Source organism: Aricia agestis, chromosome 8 (genome assembly GCF_905147365.1).
Source record: "Aricia agestis chromosome 8, ilAriAges1.1, whole genome shotgun sequence".
NCBI classification, from domain to species: Eukaryota; Metazoa; Arthropoda; class Insecta; order Lepidoptera; family Lycaenidae; genus Aricia; species Aricia agestis.
Genome location: NC_056413.1, coordinates 11768333 through 11795657, shown reverse-complemented (window position 1 = coordinate 11795657; position 27325 = coordinate 11768333). Strand labels below are relative to the sequence as shown.

At 34.8% G+C, this 27325-nt stretch overlaps 2 protein-coding genes across 2 annotated transcripts in view; one reads left to right on the top strand and one right to left on the bottom strand.

The window, feature by feature from the left end:
- The window catches only part of LOC121729376 (gamma-aminobutyric acid type B receptor subunit 1), a 258416-nt gene extending 239284 nt beyond the window's left edge, over positions 1 to 19132 (bottom strand). The window contains exon 1 of the mRNA XM_042117865.1: positions 18781 to 19132. The gene's annotated coding sequence lies outside the window, so the exon portion shown is untranslated. The remainder of the gene's footprint in view (positions 1 to 18780) is intronic.
- A 6012-nt stretch (positions 19133 to 25144) lies between these two features.
- Positions 25145 to 26932, top strand: LOC121729816 (centrosomal protein 43-like). Its single transcript, XM_042118446.1, has one exon. It carries the CDS (start codon positions 25248 to 25250, stop codon positions 26622 to 26624), a length of 1377 nt encoding a protein of 458 aa, XP_041974380.1. The 5' UTR covers positions 25145 to 25247; the 3' UTR covers positions 26625 to 26932.
- The last annotated feature ends 393 nt before the right edge of the window (positions 26933 to 27325 follow it).

Genomic DNA, 27325 nt, shown 5'->3' with positions numbered 1-27325 from the left:
AGATAATGATGAGTACTATAAACATGTATAGCATTATTTTGATGTATCATCAGTATTTTTCGTAGCAGAAGCGAAATAATGAAATTTTTGACAAATTTTTGCTACTTTGGGTTATATTTTTGCTATTTTCGGTAGGATCCCTAATATTTTTTAGAGTAATACATAGCCTGTATTCTTTGCAAATGATGTAGCTTTCCAAAAGTAAAAGAATGTTTAAAATTAGTTCAATAGTTATTGAGCCCATTCAATACATTCAATACAAACAAACAAACTTTTTCTGTTTATAAATAATATGTATTTTTTAATTTTTTATTTTGTTTAGTAAATTTAAGTTATGCTATCAAAAAGTCAACAAATAGTGATGGTAATAATTTTTAATTTCATTGTTTTAAGTAAGTTTTCATTTCAGATGAAAATTTGATTTTACGAATTATTTAAATCATAAGAAATGTTTTGTATTTTCATACGTACATTGTTTTTACGTTTTATTTGACAGAAGTCTATAAAAATATTTTTTTCTTTAAATTGTTGTCGTTTTTGTTGGTAATTTCTACATGCGACATATTTTTAAATTAACAGTTATCACTTAACAATGACGTAAATGCCACTTCCGACAAGCAATCATCGATTTTGTACAAGCAACAATGTCGGTTTTGGCACTTCCGACAAATCAACATTACTCGTACCCGGTTAAAAAGGTCAGAAGTGACTTTTCTCATATTTAGGCATAAAATACGGGATACTCGTAATAACATATTAAACGTAAATAACTTTTATAGTATTACCCTGAAATTTCATAAACCTACTTGAAATAAGTAAAAAGTTATGCACGATTTAGACTTTGAATCGCTCTCCTGTAAAGTTGTCGTTTTTCACATCCGACATTGTTAATAGTCATGGGCGATAAGGTAATTGCTAATAATTAACGTTTTACTATAGATTTTATGGCGGCAAAAGATACCAATGTTAAGGGAAATATTAAGTTATAAAAAATATGTTTATAAAGAACATATATTTATTAAGTTTGTACGTAGCCAAAAAAGGGAAAATGCACTTTAGAAAATATACGTTGCCATTTATTTCGTATAAAGATCCGTGTACGAGTATACAGCTCAAATCATTATTTACCACGCTCTATATATTCAACTATCCGATAGGTTATTGGTTGCCAATACAGCCGTCTTTACACATGCCAGTAACTCGCACTATTACTATTTTACTTGATTGGGGTTAGTTTACTGGCATAGTCAATTATTGTAGATAACAAATTTATCAATTTTTTATTGAAATTCAAATAGTTTCAAAATTCAAAGAGTTTGAATAAGTATTTATGATGGGAGAATATTTTTTTACTAGAAGAAATCTAATAAGAGTATTAAACAGTTTTGTTACAAATTACTTAATAGTGTAGAAATTTAAATAATGTTAAATATTACTTTTTGATGGCTTACAGTAATATTTATTTCGTACCCCTTTGAATCCAACTTTACTATAGATACGGTCCATCTGAACTTACATTCCAGACAATTTGCAAGCTACTGGTTCGTCTATACGGGAAAAGACTCTTCAGAATTCGTCAAGTTACTGGCTCATCTAAACGAGGCTTATAAGGACTCACTACGTGATTCGTCGAGTCACGTCACGCGATCTGAAAAATGTTACTGCCCCAGCATTCTCTTGTGCGGGGAATATCAAATGAGATGGAACAACTACAACTAAATTATTTGTAACGCTTAACACACCCAGGTCAAGCCGCCATTTTAGCTTCTATATTCAAATCGTTCGTAAAGAAGTGAAGTAGGATTTTTATGATGCCATTAGGTTTGTGCGTGCCATATTTGTGTTGTTGTGGATAATTACTGGCTTCTGGTTTAATTTTAACTGTATAAAGTTGCATGATTTTTAATTTGTGAGTTTTAGGATGTGGATATGAATGTAAAATAATAAAAAGTAAATATATGCTAAGATTATATTTAATTTTTGCCTGTCCATATCACTGCGCTCAAACCATTTAACCGGTTTTAAAGAAATTTCATTTATACCCATGTAAAGAAAATAGATTTTCTTCAATGTTTGTTTTTTTTATTCATCGCTTCTCATCACAATTCATGGCAAATGTCAAAGGTATTAGTCAGCTTAATAAAGAAGAAGACGAAGATGGACTATGGCCGAAAAGAATGACTGGCATTATGATTTTAGATTTATGTTCAGTAAATAACCGAAAATAATTATTGTTGGGAAATTGGTAATACATTTTTTGTGTTAGAGATTATAAACATTGAATGTCGTTTCTCTTTCAGGTAAGATTTTTTCATAATGTGTATTTTGTGTAATGTAAAGTGTTTGTCAAGAATTTAACAAAATAAAAATCTCTTTCAGAAGCAACACATTCATTTTATTATAACCCAAAAAGATATAATCTTATACCCATTCAAGTGTATACTGACTTTAAATCCTGGGAAAGGAGCTACATTAGATAAAATAGTTTTGTCACAAAAATGTGCAGACTTATATTAATATATTAAAAGTTTATATATTTAAAGCAATGAGTTTCTAAAATACGTTAGTAACATAGAATATCATTGATTTAAAGTCAGTAACATAATATTATAAGTGTTGTAAATCAATTTATTACTGACTTAAAATACCCCATTTTTAAGGCATGCAAGATTTTTCCTCCTTCATTTCCCAGAGTTATCTAAAAACCCAAATATTGGGAGTGGAACAAATTGGAAAAACTTTTCCACGCTTCAAAGTCGTCCAGAATATTCGACTTACCTACATAAAATTTTGATTGAAACGTCGAACATATCGGTTGATTCTTTTTCACTGATGCCCGGCTGCAAATGAGTTTTTCTACATTTTTACTTTTATATACTGTGAGTGACATGCTATGTACCTAGTCGATCATATTTTCATGAGTTTACACTTTATTTATAATATTTAACATTTAAATTATTTTAAACTAGATGACGCCCGCAACTCCGTTGCGCCAAAATTCGTTTATCGCGCGGGAACCGTACATTTTCCGGGATAAAAAGTATCCTATGTCCTTTCCCGAGACTCAAAGTATCTCCATGCCAAATTTCAGCAAAATCGCTTCAGCGGTTTGAGCGTGAAGAGGTAACAGACAGACACACTTTCGCATTTATAATTTATTAGTATATTAGTATGGAAGTATGGATTAGTAGGGATGTTTTAGTTTAATGTTAACGAATTTGGGATACAGAAAAAATTACGAACCTTTTATGATTGTGTTTTCTTCCTTACGCAGAAATTACGCCACTGAATCGATTTCGATAAAATTTGAAATGTACTTTAATGCTCGAAAAAGCATGTACCATAGATTTTATTTCCAAAAATAGATATACGAAATTTAATGACAGAGGCGGGCAACTAGCTTTTGATCTTTTTTTTTATTAAAACTGTGGTGGCACATTCCTGCATCGCGCTATCAAAGTTTTCTAAGTGCGTCGGTATTTATACGATTGCTGAAATCAATCATGTGGGCTTCGGCCTGACCGAGCATACCTTCTTCCTTTGCCTCCACGCATATCCCACAAAATAATAATAATATAGATGGCGCTAACAATAATATCGTATTGGTATTCTCTAGCGATATTATATTATTTATTGCTATGGTTACATTTCTCATAAATGCACCAATTTAATTCCAAATAACCTATCGATTGACCTGCCACCTGCATGCCATTCTAACAAAATATAACTAAATACGGTAGTCTAGCTCGGCTCTGTTCATAAAACCACAATACTGCAGCAATATACAGTTTTATGTTAGTTTAGCGATACATATTATGAACAAATACTTGAAATAGTAAAATTCGTTAAATACATAATAACGTTCTCTGACTTCTTCTGTTTATTTGAATTTGTTCTAGTGAGACTGGTCGCAGGCCAACCTGACAGAATACGTTTTGTGCATTTCCGTATGTGTGCACGGGATTTGATTGGCGTCCTAGAATATGACGTGCACTTAAAGGTCCCATAGGACCTTTAAGCGCACGCCAAATAGTGCATTGTGCGGCTCCCAAAATTTGGGCCGTCTTATAATATGAGGATAGTCTACTGTATATAAATGCACTATGATTCTAGTCTATAGCTGGGCAAACGTGAACGTAAATTAGTTCCCTGGAAATCTATTTCTGTGAAAGCGGCCATGTCATTAATAACCGAACGAAAATTCTTGTATATTCATGCTACCGAAGGCTTTGAGTATAAGTATAGAATGTGCCCTAGTAATGCTATTTAAGCTTCCTTCTTCGTGGAATAGGTCATCAGAGAAAACTGTAACTTATCAGTTTTTTTTTTTATTTACTCGCAGCTTTCTTCGTACTAAGGTTCGGAAACCGTTCATTTTGCATAGACGAAAACTAGCCCATGCCTTTTCCCGGGCTTCAAATGATGTCTACATAAAATTTCATCATAATCCGTTCAGTAGTTAAGAGAGAACAGAAAGACAGAGAATTTGGCATTCTTGCCTTCTTCAAAGTAAGTCTTTAACAGCTCTGTTATTGTAACTTTTATAATAAAGGTCCATTTGATTAAAAAAATATTATATTATATTTTTGACCATAAGTCCAATCTTTACAACTTTTAATATAAAGGTCCATTTGATTAAAAAAATATAATATATATTTTTGACCATACAAAAATTTGAAAACTCAGTTAAATTTTTACAAGTGTTGATAAAGATATTCGGGAATTTTTGAGCCAGCTGGTGTTCGTATTGAAATGGACTTGTTTATTCAGTGAAAATTTAAATATTATTGTTTCAATTAGTGTGGAGTGTGCTTTCCGCTCTCCACTTTTAGTGAATATCGTTGTCTGCCATAAAAATTCTGACGAGAAAACTCGAGACTTTTCTCGGGCAAAATTATATGAATTTGTTTTTTGGATGTACTTTACCATGTACTTTGTCTGCCAACGTACATAGAAAAACCTATATCCATATGCACCTATATGATTATAAATCCGAAAGTGTGTGTCATGTATGTAATTTATGTCTAAAACCTATCTAAAACCGATGGATTATAATTCTCCATCCATTATCACGTGCCCTGAAGCATTAACCATTTTTACCCACCCCAAAAAAATTGCACAGCGAATTTTTACCTACTTTTGTCCCGTGCCATACAATGTATAAACATTTTTTATCACTCGAGCCCACATTTTTAGCTTATGTAACTGTTACACGAACGAAAAATCGGGTTTCCAATTGCAGTCGCTTTGAATCGGAGCGGCCGTGTAACACTTGATCAATAGGTTAGAATCGATCCAACACAGCTGTCCGTTCCCTTTACAAAATGACTTTTCAATAAAATTACAAACTGGAATGCACAACAGTCCACAAGGTATAGGTTACGAAATAAAACCTAGCTTCCTGGCTAGTGCTCAAGACGTCATATTATATCCGACGCCATTTTTTTTTATGAAATAAGGGGGCAAACGAGCAAATGGGTCACCTGATGGAAAGCAACTTCCTTCGCCCTTGGACACTCGCAGCATAAGAAGAGCTGCATGTGCGTTGCCGGCCTTTTAAGAGGGAATAGGTTAATAGGAGAGGGTAGGGAAGGGAAGGGAATAGGGGAGGGTAAGAAAGGGAATAGGGTAGGGGATTGAGCCTCCGGTAAACTCACTCACTCGGCGAAACACAACGCAAGCGCTGTTTCACGCCGGATTTCTGTGAGAACGTGGTATTTATCCGGTCGAGCCGGCCCATTCATGCCGAAGCATGGCTCTCCCACGTATAAAATATTGTTCTGGTATACCACTGGTGAGATAAGTGTGGCGTAATTTTGACTACCTCTGTGGCTCAATGGTTGAGCGTGTGACTGCTAAAGCCGGGGGTCGCGGGTTCAAATCCCACCGACGGAACAAAAAGGCTGCGATGTTCCTGGGTCATGGGATAACGTGTATAATATTAAAAAAAAACATAAATATATGTGGTTTGTATGGTATTTTTGTATTGAATATATTTCCGGTACTTAGCAGCTGGCCAGACTTACTTGATGTGAAGCGTTTTGGGGTATACTTCGGACAAATTAACACTATGGTGTTATTTTATGGTTAACTGGATTATGTTTGGGAACATACCCATTATTTCCATACTTATAACACAATAGACAGAACGAACCATAAATAACTAATTTCATTGGTACGTACATACTACATACATAGTTAAGTAGGTAGAAGACTCATAGGTTATCGTCATCGGCACAATAGACATAACTACCAGTACTTGGACTGCTAAGAGACGGACGTGTAGTAATGCCTGTCATTTCTTTCGGGTTTCGCCAGGATAAGTTAAGGGCTGGCGCGCTGGCTGATATAGTTTATTTTTAAAATGAAGATTTTTAAATTGAATTCTGACAGTTTTCTTTGCATGTGCTTAAATATAAACAACAACTGTAGGTAACGACCTACTTAAAAACTTCAACCTAGGTTGGTTCTAAGTCGATATATACTCTATAATTCTGTCTACTCTGTCATCGGTAAGGAGTGTGTAAGTCATAGATTAAGTATTAAGTATAGATGTAGTCTTAGCCCGTCATCGCGTGGCCATTTTGTGCTTATTTTCATACAAGTAGTGTGCGTTTATTTTCTTGAATATTTCTATTTGTCGATTATTTCGAAGCACATTGTGGTACAGGAAAGAAAGTCAAATAGTTCATGATATCTATTAACTATAGTTCAAGTGATGAGAATCCGTAAACACGCTTAAAAAGCTATGCAATTTTTATAGCCAAATTATTAATTGATGTGACATTTTTAGAACTAATGCCTTATATAGCACGAATAAGGGATTAATAAACTTATAAAATATCTTTTTAGCTTACAAAAATACCGATTAAAAAGCCCAAAAAACGTTATTCAAAACTTACGTATTTAATGTAAAATCCACGTGTTTGAGGCATTCTTTGACCATTCTTATGGTTTATTATTTAGCGAAACCACAAAACTCAACAATATCTAGCATCAAATGTTCACTAAAAACCTTTATTAACACTTTTATTACATGAAATATGCCGACCGACTCCTTTGTTATGTCCTAGTAAGTAGGACATAACATTACACGCTTTTGACGCTTATACACCGATATAAGGCTCTCTCCAGTCTATAGTACCTCAATGTAAGTGTAAGTTGCGTAAGACATAATATTTTGAAAATAGAAAACGTGATTTTCGCTTACCTCAGAATTGCGGAAATTTTAAAAAGCGTGACCATCTCATGAAGAGTTTTCCGCTGCGATGTCGTTCCTTATTTTTCCATTGTGTTTAGACAAGCCATTGTGTATGGGGTCATATTTTACTGTGAGTTATGCGGCTAAAAATTTATCTGGTATTTTTAAAGGACTTGAAATGTGTGGGTATAATATAAAATGAGACACAGGATGTGTTCACTCCACGTTGGCCTATGATGGATCAAAACAATCTGTTACAAACATGTAAAGGGGTAATAATATATTCGTCCATGATTATATATACTAATTGTCAGATATTCTAAAGACCCTTTGTTTTTAGAATATCTGACAATAATTCAGTATTTACGAACTTATAACAGTTTAAACAAAGACTAATTATACGCTGTGTCTTTGTCTGGTGTATTAAAAACTCACGTGACAGACAAAGGCCGCTTCAAGGTCCACTACCTTTAAAACGTTGCCCAAATATTTTTATTAGTAAGGGGAATAGTAATAATAGTAATAATTGTTAAAGATCGTTTGTGTGCTAAGGCTTATTATAAGGTAACTGATTTTCTCAATGATAGCACACCTTGGGAAAAATAAGCTGACTGACCATAGGTCGCTTCTATATAAATGTACCATATTTTTAATTATTTTACTTACATACTTAGCGTAAATTCATCAAATCATTGTTATTTGCCACCTTTTTGGTAAAACGTGGCGAGTTTCTTACGCCAGTTCTTCTCGGCGGGGTAGTTCCCGAACCGGTGGTAGGCCTCATGTAGACACGACGTTCAAGAAAAGTGTTTGTTTTGTTAACGTTTTTGGAAATAAATATTTTTGATTTTGATTTTATAATAATAATACCACTAAAACATGTAAGTAATATTTACACGGCTAATTTGGCGGTGTATAAAACGCGATTGCTTATTCAGCGTAATCCGACCTAGCCTTGCCCCGGACTATAAAACGATATAACATCGACATAAAACGACGTTACCTGCTAAGTAAACTTTATAAAACATTTTTTTTTCTCCTTTTATTGCCGGGTAGGGATGAGTTTACAGCGCGATATCACACTTCCTACTTTAATATATATAACTGTCATTTTGCAGATGTATCCTCCGTGGAGTGGCAGTCAAGATAATGCAGGTTCGATACTGGGTTTCAAGTTGAATGGTCAACTTGAAACCCAGCATTGAACCTGCCACTCAAAAAGGTCAAGAAAAGTTTCGGAAAACCGGCTAATTTTCAGGGGCTCACGTTTATCGAATATCTCGAATATCTTTCGATGAAAGGCCGCCTTACTCGCGCGAACGCGATCTCAATTTTTTTTTTATTTAATTGACAAACCACTTTCCTGAGTCAGGGCTTGTTTTCTGTTAATACTTTTAATTGTTTGCTAATTTCTTTGAGTACAGTTTTCTAAACGCGATCTTGATTCGAATTATAAGAATATTTATTATAAGAATTTTAAGTTAAGTTGCAATATTACCTGGTGGACAGAATGCTATCAGGTGAGTATGCGGTTACGTTCTTTTATAAAGTAGTTTATAGGGCAACTGTAGCTTCGTCTTGTTACAATGGCCTTATTGCTAACAATAACACAGGTCAACAAAATCGAAAAAAAATTGTATCCTGTGCAAACTAATAGCAGTTCCTATAAGAGTTTTGTGTGCACGATATAATATGTTTCTATGAAGCTTTCTTTCTATCAGCTCAAATTTTTAAGATATTTCATTCCAAAGTTTCAAAAATCTCGCATTTTAGCCCATTTCAGAATCACATTGCTGTTGAAAGTATTCATTTTTATTAGTTTTGTAATATGTATGCCAGAGGGAGACACTTCTTATTGAGAATGTAACTTGTTTCAATGAGTTATGACTAATTTCCCCAATATTATGACGGTTTTCAAAATGCTTTACCTAGCTCATACTACGTGGAGTAACAATTTTTGTATGAAAAAAGAAAGTTTAGTTTACAACTCTCTTTTAATAAAAAAATATAATATGCAATTTAAATTGAGATCTAAATAATAGATATTGTGTATATTTACTAAACATATTTTATCAAAATTCATGAAAATAAATTATTTCAATAGTTGTAAAGCGATTCTGAAATAGACTAAAATTCTAGATTCTTGAAACTTTGGAATGAAATATCTTAAAAACCTGAGCTGATAGAAAGAAAATTTCTTAGAAACATGTGATCGGGGCACAAAGTTCTTAAAGAAACAGCTTTTGGTTTTTAGGCACCAAATTTATTGTTGACCTGTGTAATTAGCATGGCCTTACATAATTACATTTTGGCCTTAATCCTACAGTATAACAATTCCTGCCTTATTTATTTGCCATTTAAACTTGATTGAAATGTTCCTTAGAATTATAAATAAATAGACGCATATTATAGGATATGCTAGCAGTTAGTATGGCCTTTTACATGACTGTTTGCATATTAATTTTGTAGTGCTATGTTTATGTGTGTAACATGTTTATAGATGTATAGATTTACAAACGTATCCTCTGGTTTGGTGTGAGTGATAACCAAGGGCTCGCTTGCCAGACGATCCGTCTGCCTTCTTGTCAGAAAAATATATATTTTTCGTTACGTTTGTTCACAAAACTAGGTTATTCGGGGTCAGGACTGACGGAAGAACTTGAAGAATATGAAAACACGGCGGCACAAGTTTTAGTTTCCGTTTGCATTATGTATCACGACCTAGTTACATTATTGACTATTTTGATTGTTTACTAGTTAAGTAAACAATCAAAATAATCTTCCAGTTAGGAAGAGACAGTAATGTGATTAGTCTGTAAATATCCCTTTCAGAAATGGACTGACTATGAGTGACTTCTTAATTGCGACATTTTACTTACGTAGAATCTGTGCTTTTCCCTCTCTAGCATGATGGACCACAACCTATTACGAAGAACGAACATGTAAAGGGACAACGTAGAAATCATCACGGCATGATGATGCCGTAGTCATGGTTCCCTTTGGCCTGATGTGAAGTGTAAAATTTTAAATAACATTTTTGGTTTTTAACTTTGGCAGTTGATTTGCTTATCTTAATTAAAAAGCTCCACTACTGCTCTCATTACACAATAACAATAATAAACATGTGAACTTAACGAACGTCACGAAATTTAAGCTAATTTAATGCCATTACTTTCAATGACCGCTGTTCCGTTTATGACTGGTTATATTTTACTAGCATTTTAATAAAAAAACAAAATCGAAAGTACGGTCATTTGACCTCTGCGGTCTTTGCGGTTTTTAATATATAATAGACATAATAAAATATATAATAGACAGCCCGAGCAAGGAAAACTCATTCGTAGCAGCCCTAGCCATGTGACGAAAGCTCTATTCAACTGTGTCACCGCTTAATCCGCCCTGCGTAGCGCGCAGCACGGACCACATTCCATTTGACATGGTCGGTCGCCTACGACTCTGTAAATGGACCTTATTGTTATGGTAACAAGATCGATATTACAACAACGGCTTCATTTTTTCATGTCAACAATGAATATATATATATATATATATATATATATATATATATATATATATATATATATATATATATATATATATGGAATCTCGGAATCGGCTCCAACGATTTTCATGAAATTTAGTATATAAGGGGTTTCGGCGACGATAAATGTTACTGGCATGTAGGTACGTATTGTTGGAATCGAGCACTAGGGGCGCAGCGGGCACTTATCGGAATTAAACCAAAAAATAATAGTCCTGCCTGGTCTGGCCATTCTTGCGCCCCCAAGAGTCTACGCCCTGTGCCATGGCCCATGGGCACCGGTGGCACCGCCCTATTTATGGCACAAAATTTGAAAATGTATGATAATTGATAACTTAAGGAGTTACCTTAACTTAAGAAGTTTTGACATAAAGTCCTCACATGTGTTTGTTTTTCTGCTTGAGTTATCATCGAATAAGTATATCTTTAAGTTCAACCGAGACATACGTACTAAAATTATGTACCTAGTTAAAATTATTTTCTCTTAGGCCCACATGCACCAACTGTAGTTAAAATTAACCCTGAGTTACACCATCACTTTCTTCATTAAAAATACGAGGAACGAGAGAAGTAACTAATATACCCAAAGCTAACTTTAACCCACACTGGCGCAAGCAGGCCTCATTTACAAACAAGTGATCGAATCAAGGCACAAAAATCAAGCCAGCACAAAGCCACGAAAATTTAAACTTCCCGAACTTTGTGACATGCAAATTCTTTATTCTCAGCGCGACTCCGAATTTAATTCAATCTTATGAGATTTATAGTTCGGGCGAAGTTTCTCAAAGTTATAACTGACGTACATAATATACTAAGCCGCTGGGACGAGCCCTCAGACCTTCAACTCCCTTCATATATCAAGGTATACGCCGGGTATAATAACAGAAATAAACTTTTACGTACGATATTATTTGACGAAGTTTTGTATACGGATCTGATTAGGAGTTAATGAGAGTGGAGTAATTTGTTAATTGCATCCAACTAATATTATCCATGTTATTAGCAATGTATTATAACTTATAACTATGTTATCTACTGGATTTTGCCTGCTACTTTCGTGCAGTTTGTTTACCGCGCGGGAACCATACAGTGTTGAGCAATTTCATGGGCATTCAATTTTCTTAATCTTGGATATAATAACCATACATTCACGCGGACTAAGTTGCGGGCAACAGCTATTATATCATAAGAATTAAAAAGCTTTGTGTACCGTCTGCACCAGTGAATTCCACTATTGTAATCGCTTATATTATTGCTCTCTATCATGATCTGCCGGATTCCCTCTACTTTTCCATTTTCAAAAACCAAACCATATTAGAATATTCGAGAAGATTGCATAACACTTCTTATTCACGTTTCCGAGTGTCATCAAGAGCCGCCTCGTACGTTGGCTTAATGAATTCAAGTTGTCTTGGGACTTCAAAACTGCCAGAGCATACGCGACCGGAAGGCAACCGTATTATCTGAGTGGGCATTTCAATATAACCTATTGAACGATTTAAAGTTTAAACCAAAGAGGGTTTTTGATGTTCTGTTTACTTTGCCACCAGGTACCGCTGTCAAATTTTCGCCACCATTTACATGCAGAAAACCATATAAGTCATGAGCTAGTTTTGTTGGGGGATGATGGATTCCCCCCATCATATTTAAGTTAACTACTTAAATACTTCACCTGAAGGAAAGCAACTACCGTCGCCAATGGACACTCGCGACATCAGAAGAACTGCAGGTGCGTTGCTGGCCTTCGCAAGTTTATTGTCCCAATATGTACTAGATACCGTAATCATGATGTAAATTGCACATCATGGCTATCCATCATGGCATAACAGAAGCATATTATATCCAAAACAAAAAAGGATTTTTAATTTTTATGTTTCTGTTACAGCTGCAGGACTCAGGAGAGTTTTAAAATATAGCAAATATTACATAAAACAGCGCGTAATATTTACCGTGTTGAAATTCCATTTAGAAAGCCTTTGTGTAATTTTTTTTAATATGTAAAAGCACAAGAGCTTTTACCGTATTGATTGTCAGATCAATCAGCCCGATGCAACTTTCATATCCGTTTGCGAAAGCTCCCGATTATTGTTTGCACTTCGTAAAATAAAAACGATTCGACACTTCCATTAACAGAAATTGAAAAAGGAGCCGAAAAAACAAGAGATATTTGCTTAGCGCGTTTTTGTGATTGGGGGACATTTTTGCTTTTAACTATTTATTAAATAAATAGCCTATAATATTATATTATTGAGATCTCTATGTTGTTGAATACTGACTCAGTCATCGGTCATTTTATATTATACGAGCTTTTGCCCGCGGCTTCGCTCGCGTTAAGAAGTATTATTAAATACAAACTTTCATCCCCTATTTGAACCCCTTGGGGTTGGAATTTATCAAAATCCTTTCTTAGCGCATGCCTACATCATAACATCTACCTGCATGCCAAATTTCAGCCCGATCCGTCCAGTGGTTTGGGCTGTGCGTTGATAGATCACCATATGTCAGTCAGTCACCTTTGAGTTTTATATATAAAGAAGATTATATTATGTATCATAATTTTATAACAGACTAGCTATCCCGGCAAATGTTGTTTTGCATTAAAATGATTTTCCCTGTCTTCTTGCTTTTCTCTTGAAGTTTTTTCTGATTTTTTTCTATAGACCTCACGGAGCCCGAGACCTTCCCAACGAATGCAAATCCATGGAAATCGATTCGTGCATTCTGGAGTTATAGCGTCAGGAAGGAAAACCCGACTTATTTTTATATATTAGATTTTAGATGACGCCCACAACTCCATTGCGCCAACATTCGTTAATAATTATCGCGCGGAAACCGTATATTTTTCCGGAGTAAATAGTGTCATATTATGTCCTTGCACGGGATTCGAAGTATCTCCATGCCAAATTTCAGCAAAATAGGTTCAGCTGTTTGAGAATGAATACAGCTCTCTTTTGCATTTATAATATTAGTATGGATGACACGGTCATCTGTATCAATTAGATTTCATATTAAGGTGTTTGTTATAGATATATAATCTAATATATAAGATTCTCGTGTCACAATGTTAGAAAGCGTACTCCTCCGAAACGGCTTTACTGATTTTAACCAAATATTATATGCATATTCAGTGGGTCTGAATATGCATACTAAGTACTTTTTATATTGATGAGTGCATTTTTTGAAAAAATAATAGTAAATTATTACAACGGCGACCATTAAACTTTTTAATGGGGACTTAACGCGACTTATTTAAGTAGTAATGCTACTACGAGTACATACTTTTTCTCGACGTTTCAACGTTAAGTCCCGATTAAAAAGTTTAATTATAATGCAACGCGAAAGTTTAAAATGTTAACGGCGACCATTGTTTTTGCGACGGGATAGTGATGGACGTTGCCATGGTGACATACTCCTATACATTAGGGTGGCAGTAGAGACTGTGTCGAGAATTACAGACCAATATCTGTCTTACCATCAATCTCCAAAATTCTTGAAAAAATTATGAATAGTCGCCTAACATCTTTCTTAGGAAAATATAATCTACTTTCAACACGCCAGTATGGATTCAGATCTGGTCGTTCTACAGCGGATGCTGTTTCTGAACTTACAAAATTAATCACTAAGGAGATAGATAATAGGAATAAAGTAATTGGGGTGTTTTTGGGTCTGGCAAAAGCTTTCGACACGGTCTCTGTCCCCACACTTATTAAAAAGCTTGAATACTTAGGCGTAAGGGATTCTGCACTAAACTTGTTTAAAAGCTACTTAAGTGAAAGAACTCAACGAACTAAAGCAGCTAATATAATTAGTGAAGAAGAAACAGTAACTTATGGCGTTCCCCAAGGAAGTGTTTTGGGTCCGAGTCTCTTCCCAGTGTACGTGAATGAACTTTGTAATACATCGCTTATCAATGGTACCATATTATTCTCTTACGCTGATGACACTGCCTTAGCTTTTGTTGGAAAGACTTGGGAGGAGGCTCGGACTCATGCACAACTGGGATTAAACATAATTTCCAAATGGTTGTTTATTAAATTTACCACCAACCGTAGAAAGATAGCACCTATTGAACTTGTTATACATAAAAACTGCAATGACGACTTCTGTAATAACTGTCCGAAACTACAAGAAGTACCAAATATTAAATATCTGGGTATTATGTTAGACAAACACCTGTCCTGGAGAGAGCATATATCAGTGCTTACCAAAAGAGTACGTAAACTCATTTACATTTTTAAACAATTACGCAACTTTGCGGACAAAAAACTAATGTTTGAAGTTTACCGTGCTCTTTGTGAATCTATACTGTCCTATTGTATATCCGTATAGGGGGGAGCCTGCAAAACATTAACGATACAGCTAGAAAGAGCTCAAAGAGCAGTACTAAAAGTAGCTATATCCAAACCCTACGACTTTCCGACGGATGAACTCTACAAAATTACCAAGGTACTGACGGTCAGACAACTGTTTATTAGGAAATCAATACTAACACAACATCGCCATACCGTTAACACAGAAATAACTAAAAATCATTGTAATAAAAGAAGACACAGACAAGAGTAGGACAGAGTATTCATGATACCTAAGACAAATTATGCAATGGCCCAACACCAACAATACTTCTTAGGACCATTTTTGTACAATAATGTCAGCAAAGTTATAGATAATTTTAACCTAATGAACACAAGAGACGCCAAGCTTGCGGTAAACAACTGGCTAATCACGCTCAAATATAATGAGACTGAAAATCTACTACACATAATAAAGTAACACACACACATACACACACACATACACACACACATACACACACACACACACACACACACACACACACACACACACACGCAGACACTCATGCACAAATAATTAATAATTTGATATGATAAAATATTTTTTTGATATTATTATTGATTAAAAAATGATGCTAATTAATCCTGTATTAATGCATGCATAATTAATGTTTTCATAAATTAGAAATAATTATGTACCTATATTAAACTTAGTCACTAAGAATTAATGAATATTATATAATAAATAACTTCATAATATACATATTAATAATAATAATAATAATAATAATATAATTATAATAATAATAATAATATAATAATAAATAATAATAATAATAAATAATAATAATAATAATGTAATAATGTAATAATTATAATAATAATAATAATATAATTATAATAATAATATAATTTAGTTTCTTGGATTGTTAAATAAATCTTCACTGATGTCTTTTCAACTGATGTCTTCATGTGGCCTTCATAATTATATAATATCAATTGGCAGGCAACCCCTACAGCACAAGATTTTCTTAGTGTAGGGGCTGCGCAAATTATAAGATATTCAATGTAATAACTTTATAATGTGTTCTTTAAAATGTTATGTAACCACCTTTCTGCGTGCAATAAACAATTTATTTATTATTTATTTATTTATTATTATACTTATTTAGTCACTTCAATAAAATAATACGGGCGAAATACTTTATTTGGCAAAGTAACGTTTGCCGGGACAGCTAGTACTCGTAGATAATATATTTTATCGATTCTGAAAATTATCGATCTTACTACAAAAGATTTAAACACATGTTGAACAGTTGATTAGAAAAAAATTCAGTACATAAAGGTCTCAAAACAACTGTTTTACGTTAGATCTTTTGTGGTAAGACTGTTAATGTTTTTTTTTTTTCAAAGAAAGGTATTTTTAGTAGCTTAATAGTTTTGTTTATTTCGTAGATAAGGCAAACGGAAAAAGAGGGTAGATATATCTTCTGATATGTCACCGCTTACCGGCGCCTTATTTTACTCTGTCTATTACCATAAAAGCAACGTTGCCGAATCGCTCAATTGATGAGTTATTTCTTTGATGGAGGCTTTATTTTTTTCAGGATCAAATGAAATTGTAAGACGGCTTGCTCTACTGTACTCTTTGATAGAGTCGAAAAAGTAAAGAAATAGGTAACAAAAGATTTTTTCTCTATCAAAGGTTGCAAAAAGGCGCTGTCTGAGACACGTTTGAGATTATTGCTTTACAAAACACATAAAGATGCACACACTCAAACAACTTTATATTATTATTGCAACTGTCTTAAAATTATTGTGTCTGAAGCATAAAGTTAATATACCTAGCGGAATAGAGAAACAAAGGCCTGAGCAAGAGAGATGTCACTATCAGTAACACTGCGTGGTAAAAAGAGACGTGTGATACATGATAGCAACACTCTTCTTTTGACGTCCAGTCGGCACGTGCCGCACGTTGACAATTTAATCTCATAGAAATCATGTTCAATCATGCTTGTGTAAGTGTAAACGTACACATATTTTTCACACAGATCAAAATCAAAATATTTTTAATTCAGAGTAATTTTTTTACAAAAATATTTCTGAACGTTGATACTAAGGTGCTTACCACCGGAAAACAACACAATTTCGGTGGCTTGAAAACCAATTTCGGTTTCGTTTGACAGCTCGAGATTGTTGCTCTATTCTGCTAGGTATATTTATGGTCTGAAGTGAGCGCCAGCTCTAAGTTGTTTTTATTAAAGGTAGATTCCTTTTCAGGTTTTTAAGAAGCATATATTTTATTTTTCACAACACATCACATAAGTTGGCCTCGCCTAGCTCAGGTTGCGAACTATTGAAAATTTTCTTTTCTTTCAAAGTGTAGCAAATTTCAAGTTGCAGTTTTCGGCGCATCGGGGCTAAAGTTTAAATGTGCGAAGAAGTTTTCGCACAAAATAACAAAATTCAATACTGAAAGAGTTGCATATTTCACAGGAGGTTGTGCATAAAATATAGTTTTATATCCTAACTACATTTTATGTACTATCAGGAAGTTGATTCCTAAGCAGACGGAAGACTACGTAGGTCTTCCGTCTGCTTAGGAATCAACTTTGGTCGCGTTTAGTCAAACCCATAAGACTGATCACAGCTAACCATTAACATTGAATTGACAGGATCCGACCACATGACGTTTGTCTGTCAACTACCTAAGAATCAGTTGCCTCGATGGTACAATTTATACCTGAGCGCCATTTTGATGTAATTGGCATAGAACATGCGGTTGTGAATAAAGAGTAGAGCAATAAAAATAACTACAAAAATATGTCTGTGGGTGATGCTTCAGCACAAATGGCACGGCTTTGAATCAACACCATGACATTTATAACTGTTTAGGGTAAATCATAGCTGTAAAGCAGCTACGATTTACCTTAAACAACTCTTATTGCCACATATCTTTTATTTTGATAAGCATTAGCATATTGTTATCTTGACAATTTTGCATTCACAATTCCCTGCCTTCTTAACGAACCTATTGTCAAGCTCTGCGCCCTTATTTTTTGCACGATTTTATTATATAATAATAAAATATAATATATAATTATTATTATTCGTTTTAGATTGATATTTTTATCAAATTTTACGGTTACCGTAATGTTTAAATTAGGCTAGGCTCATAGTTGCTTAGGCAGGTTTTCGCATAAACCATTTAAATGTCAATCTCCTTACCTAACTAAATTTTATGTTTTATAATTCTTTTTACCTACTTTTATTCTTATTTACGCAACATTTATTTCATCAATCAACTAAGCACACTTTTTAACCAACATACAAATAAATTAGGTAGAGCTGATGAAGAAGCAGATTTCGTTATAATTTTCGTTTCTTTTTAATGTAAAAACAACACCAAATCGTATTTCTGTTTTATGCATTAAAGCCTTTTTATTACAATTTTAAAACCTTTTTTATTTCACCACTTCTTTTTAGGAAATTTATTTTTTTAAATCAAGTTGTCACACATTTTTACGAAAATGAGTACCTAGGCAATTAACATTATTTTTAACTACCTATTTAATTTTACCTATTTAAAATAAAAAATGATAGATAAATTTAAGAACTCTTTTATTGCTGAAAAAAAAAACATGCCGCAATGTGAGACCCTGGCGCCCAACGCGGGGCTAACCTAGATGTAAGGTATCGAACGTCCCAGAATACTACTAATACTTAGCATTTATCCCAATTCCTACCTTTATTGAGCTCCAGACCTCATGATTTTTGCTGTATAACGCTCCAAAATATCGATTCACGGCGAATCCAGCATGTCGACCGCCCTCTAGGGCAGACGGCCGCTCTCGCTCTAGGTACACATAGGACACAACACGTCAAGCGAGATATCAAACGGTTTCCCGCCACTACAATTTAACACGAATACGTCCACTGTGCTGGGATTTCAATAGGATTTTCGACTGTCTTTGAATTGGGAGCACTGAATTATTATTTCGACGGTCCAATTCGTGGTTAGGAGGGTTACAATAGGGGTAAAGTTTAATTAGTAATGCCGTTCGACAAGATGGCGCGGTACGGGCACCCGCGCGCGCTCGCCCCGTCGCCCCGACTGACGGACTTTCCCACATTTTCCCGGCGCAAGCCTTCATCCCTTGTAATCGAGCACGTTCTAAAGATACACCGACAAAAATATATAGTGTCAGCGATATTTTAAATTGCAACATAATAAAAGGGTCGCGAATGTCGTCGGCTTAATTTGGACTTCATTACAGCCTAATCGTTTCAAATTTTCTTAAGTACTTAATTAATATAATATTTTAATGGTTTTTCTTGCGGCTTTAATTGAATGGAGTTAAAAGCCTTTTTAGTTAAACACTCCAAAAATTTTTTTTGACCATCGAAGAAATTGATTGGCACTTGATAGATCTACGTCATTTGGTCCGATTAATGATTATGTCAATCAATCAATGCTAATTGTGATCTATCGGCTGAGTTTAAGTTTTAACATAATGCGACCAAATTACTTGGGTCCGCCACTTGCCTATGATTCTGCTTCTCTGATAGTACCTTTATTCGTTAAATAAATAAACGATAGAGTTTTTTCTAACAATCTGGTAAACTCTATAAAGCAGTGTATAAGTACCCTAATTAAGGATTTAAGTCTGAGACAATTTCGAGTGAGCCGCTTAGTTTTCTACTTAGGTAGCTGTAATCTACGTGGTTTGAGGTGCAGGTTTGATCCTCGGTTCCAACCATGAACCACATTCTTTCTCAGCCAGTGAAAATCTTTGAGGCTACGGAGTTCAAAAACGCAGTATTCGCCGTTTTGCCCTGAGTGTTGACCTGATGTGGGGTTTTCGAATCCGAGTCTGAGACTGTTCTAAGTTAAAACTTCTAATTAAAACTCTTTCGGGTATGTGTACCTGGACTTACTAGATATACTGCGGTTATAAGTCATACCACTAAGATATTTTATAAAAACTAGTAAATGATAATATTTAAATTTGACCTCTCCAACCTGCTCCTGCTCCTGAAATCTATACTAATATTATAAATGCGAAAGTATCTCTGTCTGTCTGTCTGTCTGTCTGTCTGTCTGTCTGTCTGTCTCGCTTTCACGCCAAAACTACTGAACCGATTGCAATGAAATTTTGTACACAGTTATTCTAGAGTCTGAGAAAGGACATAGGCTACATTTTGATGTGGGAAAATATCTTATTTCCATGAAAATATCGATGAAAATTTATTCGCATTGCGCAGGCCAGCGCTCATCCCGGGGGTCCTGGGTTCGAGTCCCGCAGGCGGAACAAGTTTTCAATGTTCCTGGGTCTTGGATGTGTATTAAAATAATATTTCAAAAATCTTAAATATAATTATTTTATGTATAATATTATAAAAAATCCAGAAATATATCGATGCAATTTAGTTCTAATACGATTCAACAGATGGCGTTTTATTTTATTTTAGTTCTAATACGATTCAACAGATGGCGTTTTATTTTTTACTTAAATATATTTTATGTATCTATACTTCTATACTAATCCATACTAATATTATAAATGCGAAAGTATCTCTGTCTGTCTGTCTGTCTGTCTGTCTCACTTTCACGCCAAAAACTAATATTATAAATGCGAAAGTATCTCTGTCTGTCTGTCTGTCTGTCTGTCTCGCTTTCGCGCCAAAACTACTGAACCGATTGCAATGAAATTTTGTACACAGTTATTCTAGAGTCTGAGAAAGGACATAGGCTACATTTTGATGTGGGAAAATATCTTATTTCCATGAAAATATCGATGAAAATGGATTCGCATTGCGCGTGGCCAGCGCTCATCCCGGGGGTCCTGGGTTCGAGTCCCGCAGGCGGAACAAAAAGTTTTCAATGTTCCTGGGTCTTGGATGTGTATTAAAATATTATTTCAAAAATCTTAAATATATTTTATGTATAATATTATAAAAAATCCAGAAATATATCGACGCGATGCAATGAACATTTTAGTTCTAATACGATTCAACAGATGGCGCTTTTTTTACTTCGTTGGAACATAAAACTAATCATACTTATTAGTTATTATGTTTTTGTTTATAGTTTTTAATACGTTAAAATATTATGTTTAATAATATTATCACTTGCTATAATAATAATCAGTCTATCTTATCTTATAGAACTCCTACTGCATTTCTAAGGAGTTCGAGTGTGTTGTGTTGGCCTATATTCCATCCAGAAAATATATCAATGCAATCAACATTTTAATTCTAATGTATGAAAACAGATGGCGCTTTATTTTTTACTTCATTATTATAACAGAACTAATCATACGGTACCTACTTTATTATATATTATTGTTTTTATTCATAACTAGCTGTTGCCCGCGACTTCGTCCGCGTGAGCTTTAGTTTATAGCGCGCGGTGTCAACAAAATTTGTGTCAAATTTAAAAACTTTTTAAAACCCTGGTAAGTGGTACCCCTCTTAGGGCCGCGCTACACCGGAATGGCAGCGCTGAAAGTGCTCGCCTCGCCGCTGCCATTCCGGTGTAGCGCGGCCCTTAATTAATCAAAATACCCAAAAACAGCTGTGCAGTGTGCACATAATCTGTACTAATATTATGAATGCGAAAGTATCTCTGTCTGTCTGTCAGTCTCGCTTTCACGCCAAACGCCAAAACTACCGAACCGATTGTAATAAAATTTTGTATACTGATAGTCTAAAGCCTGAGAAAGGACATAGGCTACTTTTTTACTGGAAAAAAGGGTTGTAAGGGTCGTAAATTTGTGCAAAAAATTCATAATAGATGGCGCCGTGCGTCTTCTACATCGCGCTGACGCTTGCTCAAAAGTCTTTCTATAAGAGGTGGTATCATCCTACATTTAAGTCTCGATTTTTTTCGATTGTTATATCTATTCTACGGTATTAAATAACTCAGTACTTTATCTGTGCAGGCAGTGACGTAACCTTAAGACCAAATTTCACCAACGACTGTTAAAGTTAATGCTCGAATTAGTATCACGTTAGCTGTTTTGTTTTTCATATGAATGAAAGAGAAGACAGGATATTTTAACAAGCTGTTAACACTAACAGACGTTGGTGAAATTGGGGCTAAACCTATCAATGATAAATAGTTTATGGGTAAAGTTGTGTAATTGGGGGGCTAAATAAGCTTTAAAATTTGGCATAATATATAAAGTTTAACATACAAAAATGAAGTACTTATTGTTTGCACACTGCACAGCTGTATTGATTTAAGGGGTACCAGGGTTTTTTTATAAAAGCTTTTGACACCAATTTTGTTGACATCGCGCGCTATAAACTGAAGTCCACGCGGACGAAGTCGCGGGCAACAGCTAGTAACATAATATTATTCTAAACATAATAACTGCCTTGTCGTATTAAACCTATTCAGTAATATTTTGTTGTGTAGATATAATGTACTTTCATTGGTAATGGGTAAGGGGTCTTTTTACTGCAGTGTTAATGCCTTTGGATCGTCCGATGTAAATTTTTTAAAATGACTTCAAAGTTGCAAGTGATCTATGATAAAAAGATGCTTTGAGTTTTTTTTTTTAATGAAATAAGGGGGGCAAACGAGCAAACGGGTCACCTGATGGAAAGCAACTTCCGTCGCCCATGGACACTCGCAGCATCAGAAGAGCTGCAGGTGCGTTGCCGGCCTTTAAGAGGGAATAGCGTAATAGGGCAGGGTAGGGAAGGGAAGGGAATAGGGGATGGTAGGTAAGGGAATAGGGTAGGGGATTAGGCCTCCGGTAAACTCACTCACTCGGCGAAACACAGCGCAAGCGCTGTTTCACGCCGGTTTTCTGTGAGAACGTGGTATTTCTCCGGTCGAGCCGGCCCATTCGTGCCGAAGCATCTCCTACGTATACCTCTACTCCTGCCAAGGCTCTCCTACGTATTCTATACTGAGTTCTTGTGTTATGACATGTCTAATGAATAGGTAATGCGTAGGGTAATGCCTTTTCTCGTTTACCTCCATATTCGACGCCCGCCGCTGGTTCTAGCCTCTATATAGAATAATTGTGTCAAATGAAATCAATAAAGATTCGATGTGATATTATCAACTACCTAGTAACCTACATCATAATTCCTAAAATACACTGACCACTGTGCAGTTAACATTCGTGGAAATGCGGTACCTAGCTGCCGTGCAAACAGACAACCCATTTTGTTATTTTAGTGTTTATTAATGAAACGAAATAAGTAATATCAAATTAGGTACTTAAAGGTAGTCAAAGATTCAAAGACTACAATCAGTATACTGATAAACGATTAATAATGAAGCTGATTAATTACAAGTCTCCATTAAAAGCTATCAAAACACGGTTAGGTATGGTTAGTGGTTACAAAGAAACTAGTAAAGCTTCTAAAATAACATGTTTTGATTATCAAAACAGTACTTAATATGCCTAAATCCTCGATTAATAAAATCTATACATAATATTATAAAACAAATTCGCTTTTTTTCCCTCATGTCCTTTTGTTCCCTTTAATCTTTAAAACTACGCAACGGATTTTGATGATTCTTTCAAGTTTCAGTGTTAGATAGCCCATTATCGAGGAAAGCTATAGGCTATATTTTATTACGCTAAGACTAATAGGAGCGAAGAAATAGAGGAAAATGTGAAAAAAACGGGGAAAATTATTTGAAAAGGCTAACTTGAACGCGCTAATCTCAGGAACTACTGGTCCGATTTGAAAAATTCTTTCAGTGTTAGATAGCCCATTTATTGAGGAAGGATACTCGTATAGCATATAGGCTATATTTTATCACGCTAAGACTAATGGAAAAAACGGTGGAAATTATTTGAAAGGGCTTATCTCGCGAACCACTGGAGCAATTTTTATGTTATTTGGCACAGATAAGAAGTAGACCACGTGAAGGATTATAGGCTATCGATTTTAATCATTTTTTCAGTGGCTTTATATTTTATACTCGTGCGACGCCCGCGCCGGGGCGGGTCGCTGCTAAAGCTGCTAAAGCTGGACCGCTGTAAAGTCGACCCTCGTAGCATACTCGTAGCATAGGTACATTTAGTAATTAAAAGTAAAAAAAAATTGTAGGAAAAAATCGTCGAGTCCTGCAGTGTCCCCCCACCCCTCTACCAGCTAAACGGTTGCTCTGGAAATGTGAAAAAAGTAACGGGAGTAGGAAATATGTTGAATTTAAAAGGAAAACTATCACGTCTGAAGACTTCATACATTTTTGAGTACTAAAAAAAATCTATTCGGCGAAGTTTAAAGGAACTCTTCGTTCAAAATATTCTTTTGAACGTAACTGAGATGATGTTGTTAGTAGTGTAACGTTATAAATGTACGGTAAGTACTTTTATTAACCATACAAAAATAATTATCAAAAACTGGAACCCTATAATATTGCGCGTGGCCCGACGCGCACTTGGCTGATTACATGTGTGTTACATGCAAATATAAAAATTTACCCAATGAATCAAGGATACTTTTTTAAAATCTGGCATCCAAATTTACCATCAGATCCTGGTAGACCTATAGTTTATGTTCTTAATTTAAAACTTCGGCTATTTTCGTATCCGTTCAACCCGCCCGGCCCTGCCTACTCTGGGGCAGTTCTAGATGCCGAAAACTAGGGAGTGGAGATGGAGGAGAACTATCTCTGTATGTAAAAAGTGTCCGAAATGCGTTAAATTAGGGTGGAGCTACAGTAGCAACAGAGTAAATTTTAAATCATTTAGCAGCTTTTGGTTCAGCTATTTTAGATTACATTTTTCAAAATATATTGGTGACCCAGTAATTGTTCTGTGACTCGGCTATTCGGCTAACTTCAATTCATATTTTGTCACCAACGGCTACATTCATCCCATACCCTTTGCTGCATCAGCTAGCGCCACTCTTGGAGGATTTTTCAACTGTTATTTACTGCGTACAGCTTATATACAAGATTATTATTTACAAGATTACCTTATAGGCTATACCGAAAACGCTATAGCCTATAAGTGTCTTAACTTAAAAAAAATACTCTGGCAAAAGCTGCAATACATAGTAAGTAATTTAAAAAAGTTTAATGTCATTTTGTGTCTAATGTGATGAAATGTCAAAATACAAAAAAAACTTGTTTCGTTTTGTTGTTGCATATTTTTACCGTGTTGTTCTTTAGTAATTGTGTAACTAAACGTATTTTAAAAGTGCCTGTTATATTTTTGTACGTTAATTTTGTGACATGGCACAAACAGAAGATACGGAGCTACGAGATTTAGTCGTGGAAGCCCTAGAGAAAAATGGCTCGTTAGCTAAAATCCGCGCCTTACTACGGGCGAATATATTTTTGGCATTTGAAGATGAACGTGAGAATCAGAAACAGAACGAGAGCCTGGATAAAATACTAAACCAACCAGAAGGTAAATTGTCACTTTGTATTATTCATGAATTTCTAGAATTTTGTAACCTCAAAAACACATTGTTTGTGTACAAGTCTGAGTCTAGGCAGGGCAGGGAATATACGTATAAAAGTGAAGATATACTAGCTAAGCTAAATGTTCCTAAAGTAGATAGGGATAAAGAACCTATCTTGCTTACTATTTTAAAAAATGTGATCAAGTTTTTTTCTAATAAACACAATTCAAATGACAAACCGAAACCTAAAGGTGACCAGTACAAAGATGAACAAAACTGTACCTATATTGTGCACGAGGATTCAAGCAGCACCAGTTCATCACAGTCGGACAACTCTTCCGATGAAAAGAATAAAATTAATCTACGGTTGCCATTAGACAACTCTGATACTGATACTACAAGTGATTCTATTGGGGATAAAAATAGTTCAGAATATATGCCCAACAGTCAAAACTTAATAAGTGATATTAAAACAAACACAGCCTCTAATAATATAACACTGCCAGCACATAATATGATGGATAAAAGTGTGTTTAGTACGAACTCTGTAAACAAAAAAAGTGATAATTTTCTAGAACCGAAAAATTTTAATAGCAGCACTGACTCAACATCCTATATGGAATTACAACCTGTACAACATCCCCAGGAAGTTCTATCGAATACTCCAGGTTCACCGTTAAGTGAAAATAAACTTCAAAAGACAAAACAAAACTATTCCAGTGGGTCACAAAATGAATCCTCTTCAATTCACACGCTTAGTAATACCAACAACATCAAAAAAGATTCAAACAAAGAAAGCTTGAAGAATAGCATAAGCAGAGATGATTCGGGCCTAAACGAAACTGAAGTAATGGAGTACAGCTATGATTTCTCCCCACCAAATTCTGAACCAAAAACTTCTACAGAAAACAGTCCCAAATCTATTAGAAATCCAGGTTCAGCACCAAACAACTCAAGCTCACCGAGTTCCATATCTATCTCTGATGTAGCTGATTTGTTGAGTGAAAAAAGTTTCAAAAACTTCTCTAGGGACAGCAAAAATGACAGCAACACAACAAATAAATCTAGACTGAGCAGCACTTCCAAACGACGATTTAGTCCAAACAAAGATCCATCTAAAATGAACAGCGACCATTCTCGTGACTTCTCAGAATCATCTATTCCATCTCTTTCAAATCTTAGCTTAGAAATACATAGTGAATGAATACTGTTTTGTGTGAGTTATGTAACTTTTGAGAGGTTAATAATGTGGTGAATTAGAAAATTTGTAGGCACTATGCATTTTGCACAATAAAGGCAGATATGGCAATGTTCATTTTGCAAAAATAGCCTATAGTTGTACTACTTTTCATGCACAATCTGCATATTTTTTGAATTTGGAACCTATAAATCTTAAATATTATTTTTTAATAATCCTATGTTTATTGTACATTCAAAAACTGTCATAAACATACATTACATGATAAAATAGTTTCGGAGAAAAGTGGGTGTGACCTACGGACGGACAAACAGACAGACATGACGAATCTATAAGGGTTCCGTTTTTTGCCATTTGGCTATGGAACCCTAAAAAGAAAATGTGGAGGGGATCACAAAATATTTTTTCATACCAGGTTGTATCAAAAAAGGTTGAAAAATACTGCACTAGATTGATAGTAGAAAAGTTAGCTAAATATAATAATTGAAAAGTAAAGAAACATACTAATTAATATTTTGTCTTTCACGCTAAATGCATACTTTTTGATATCAGGTATTGGGTAAAGTATGGTCCGCACTACCCAACATCTAAGCTGAATAAATCATGATTAGTTTTATAATGTTTTGGCACAATTCTGCATTTTTAAGCACTGGTCCATTGGCTATTTTGTATTATGTTGTATAGTGATGGTTAGATATATAATGCTA

Bases quoted from the DNA above. Each gene is read 5' to 3' on its own strand.
- LOC121729816 (XM_042118446.1), top strand. From the start codon at position 25,248: ATGGCACAAACAGAAGATACGGAGCTACGAGATTTAGTCGTGGAAGCC.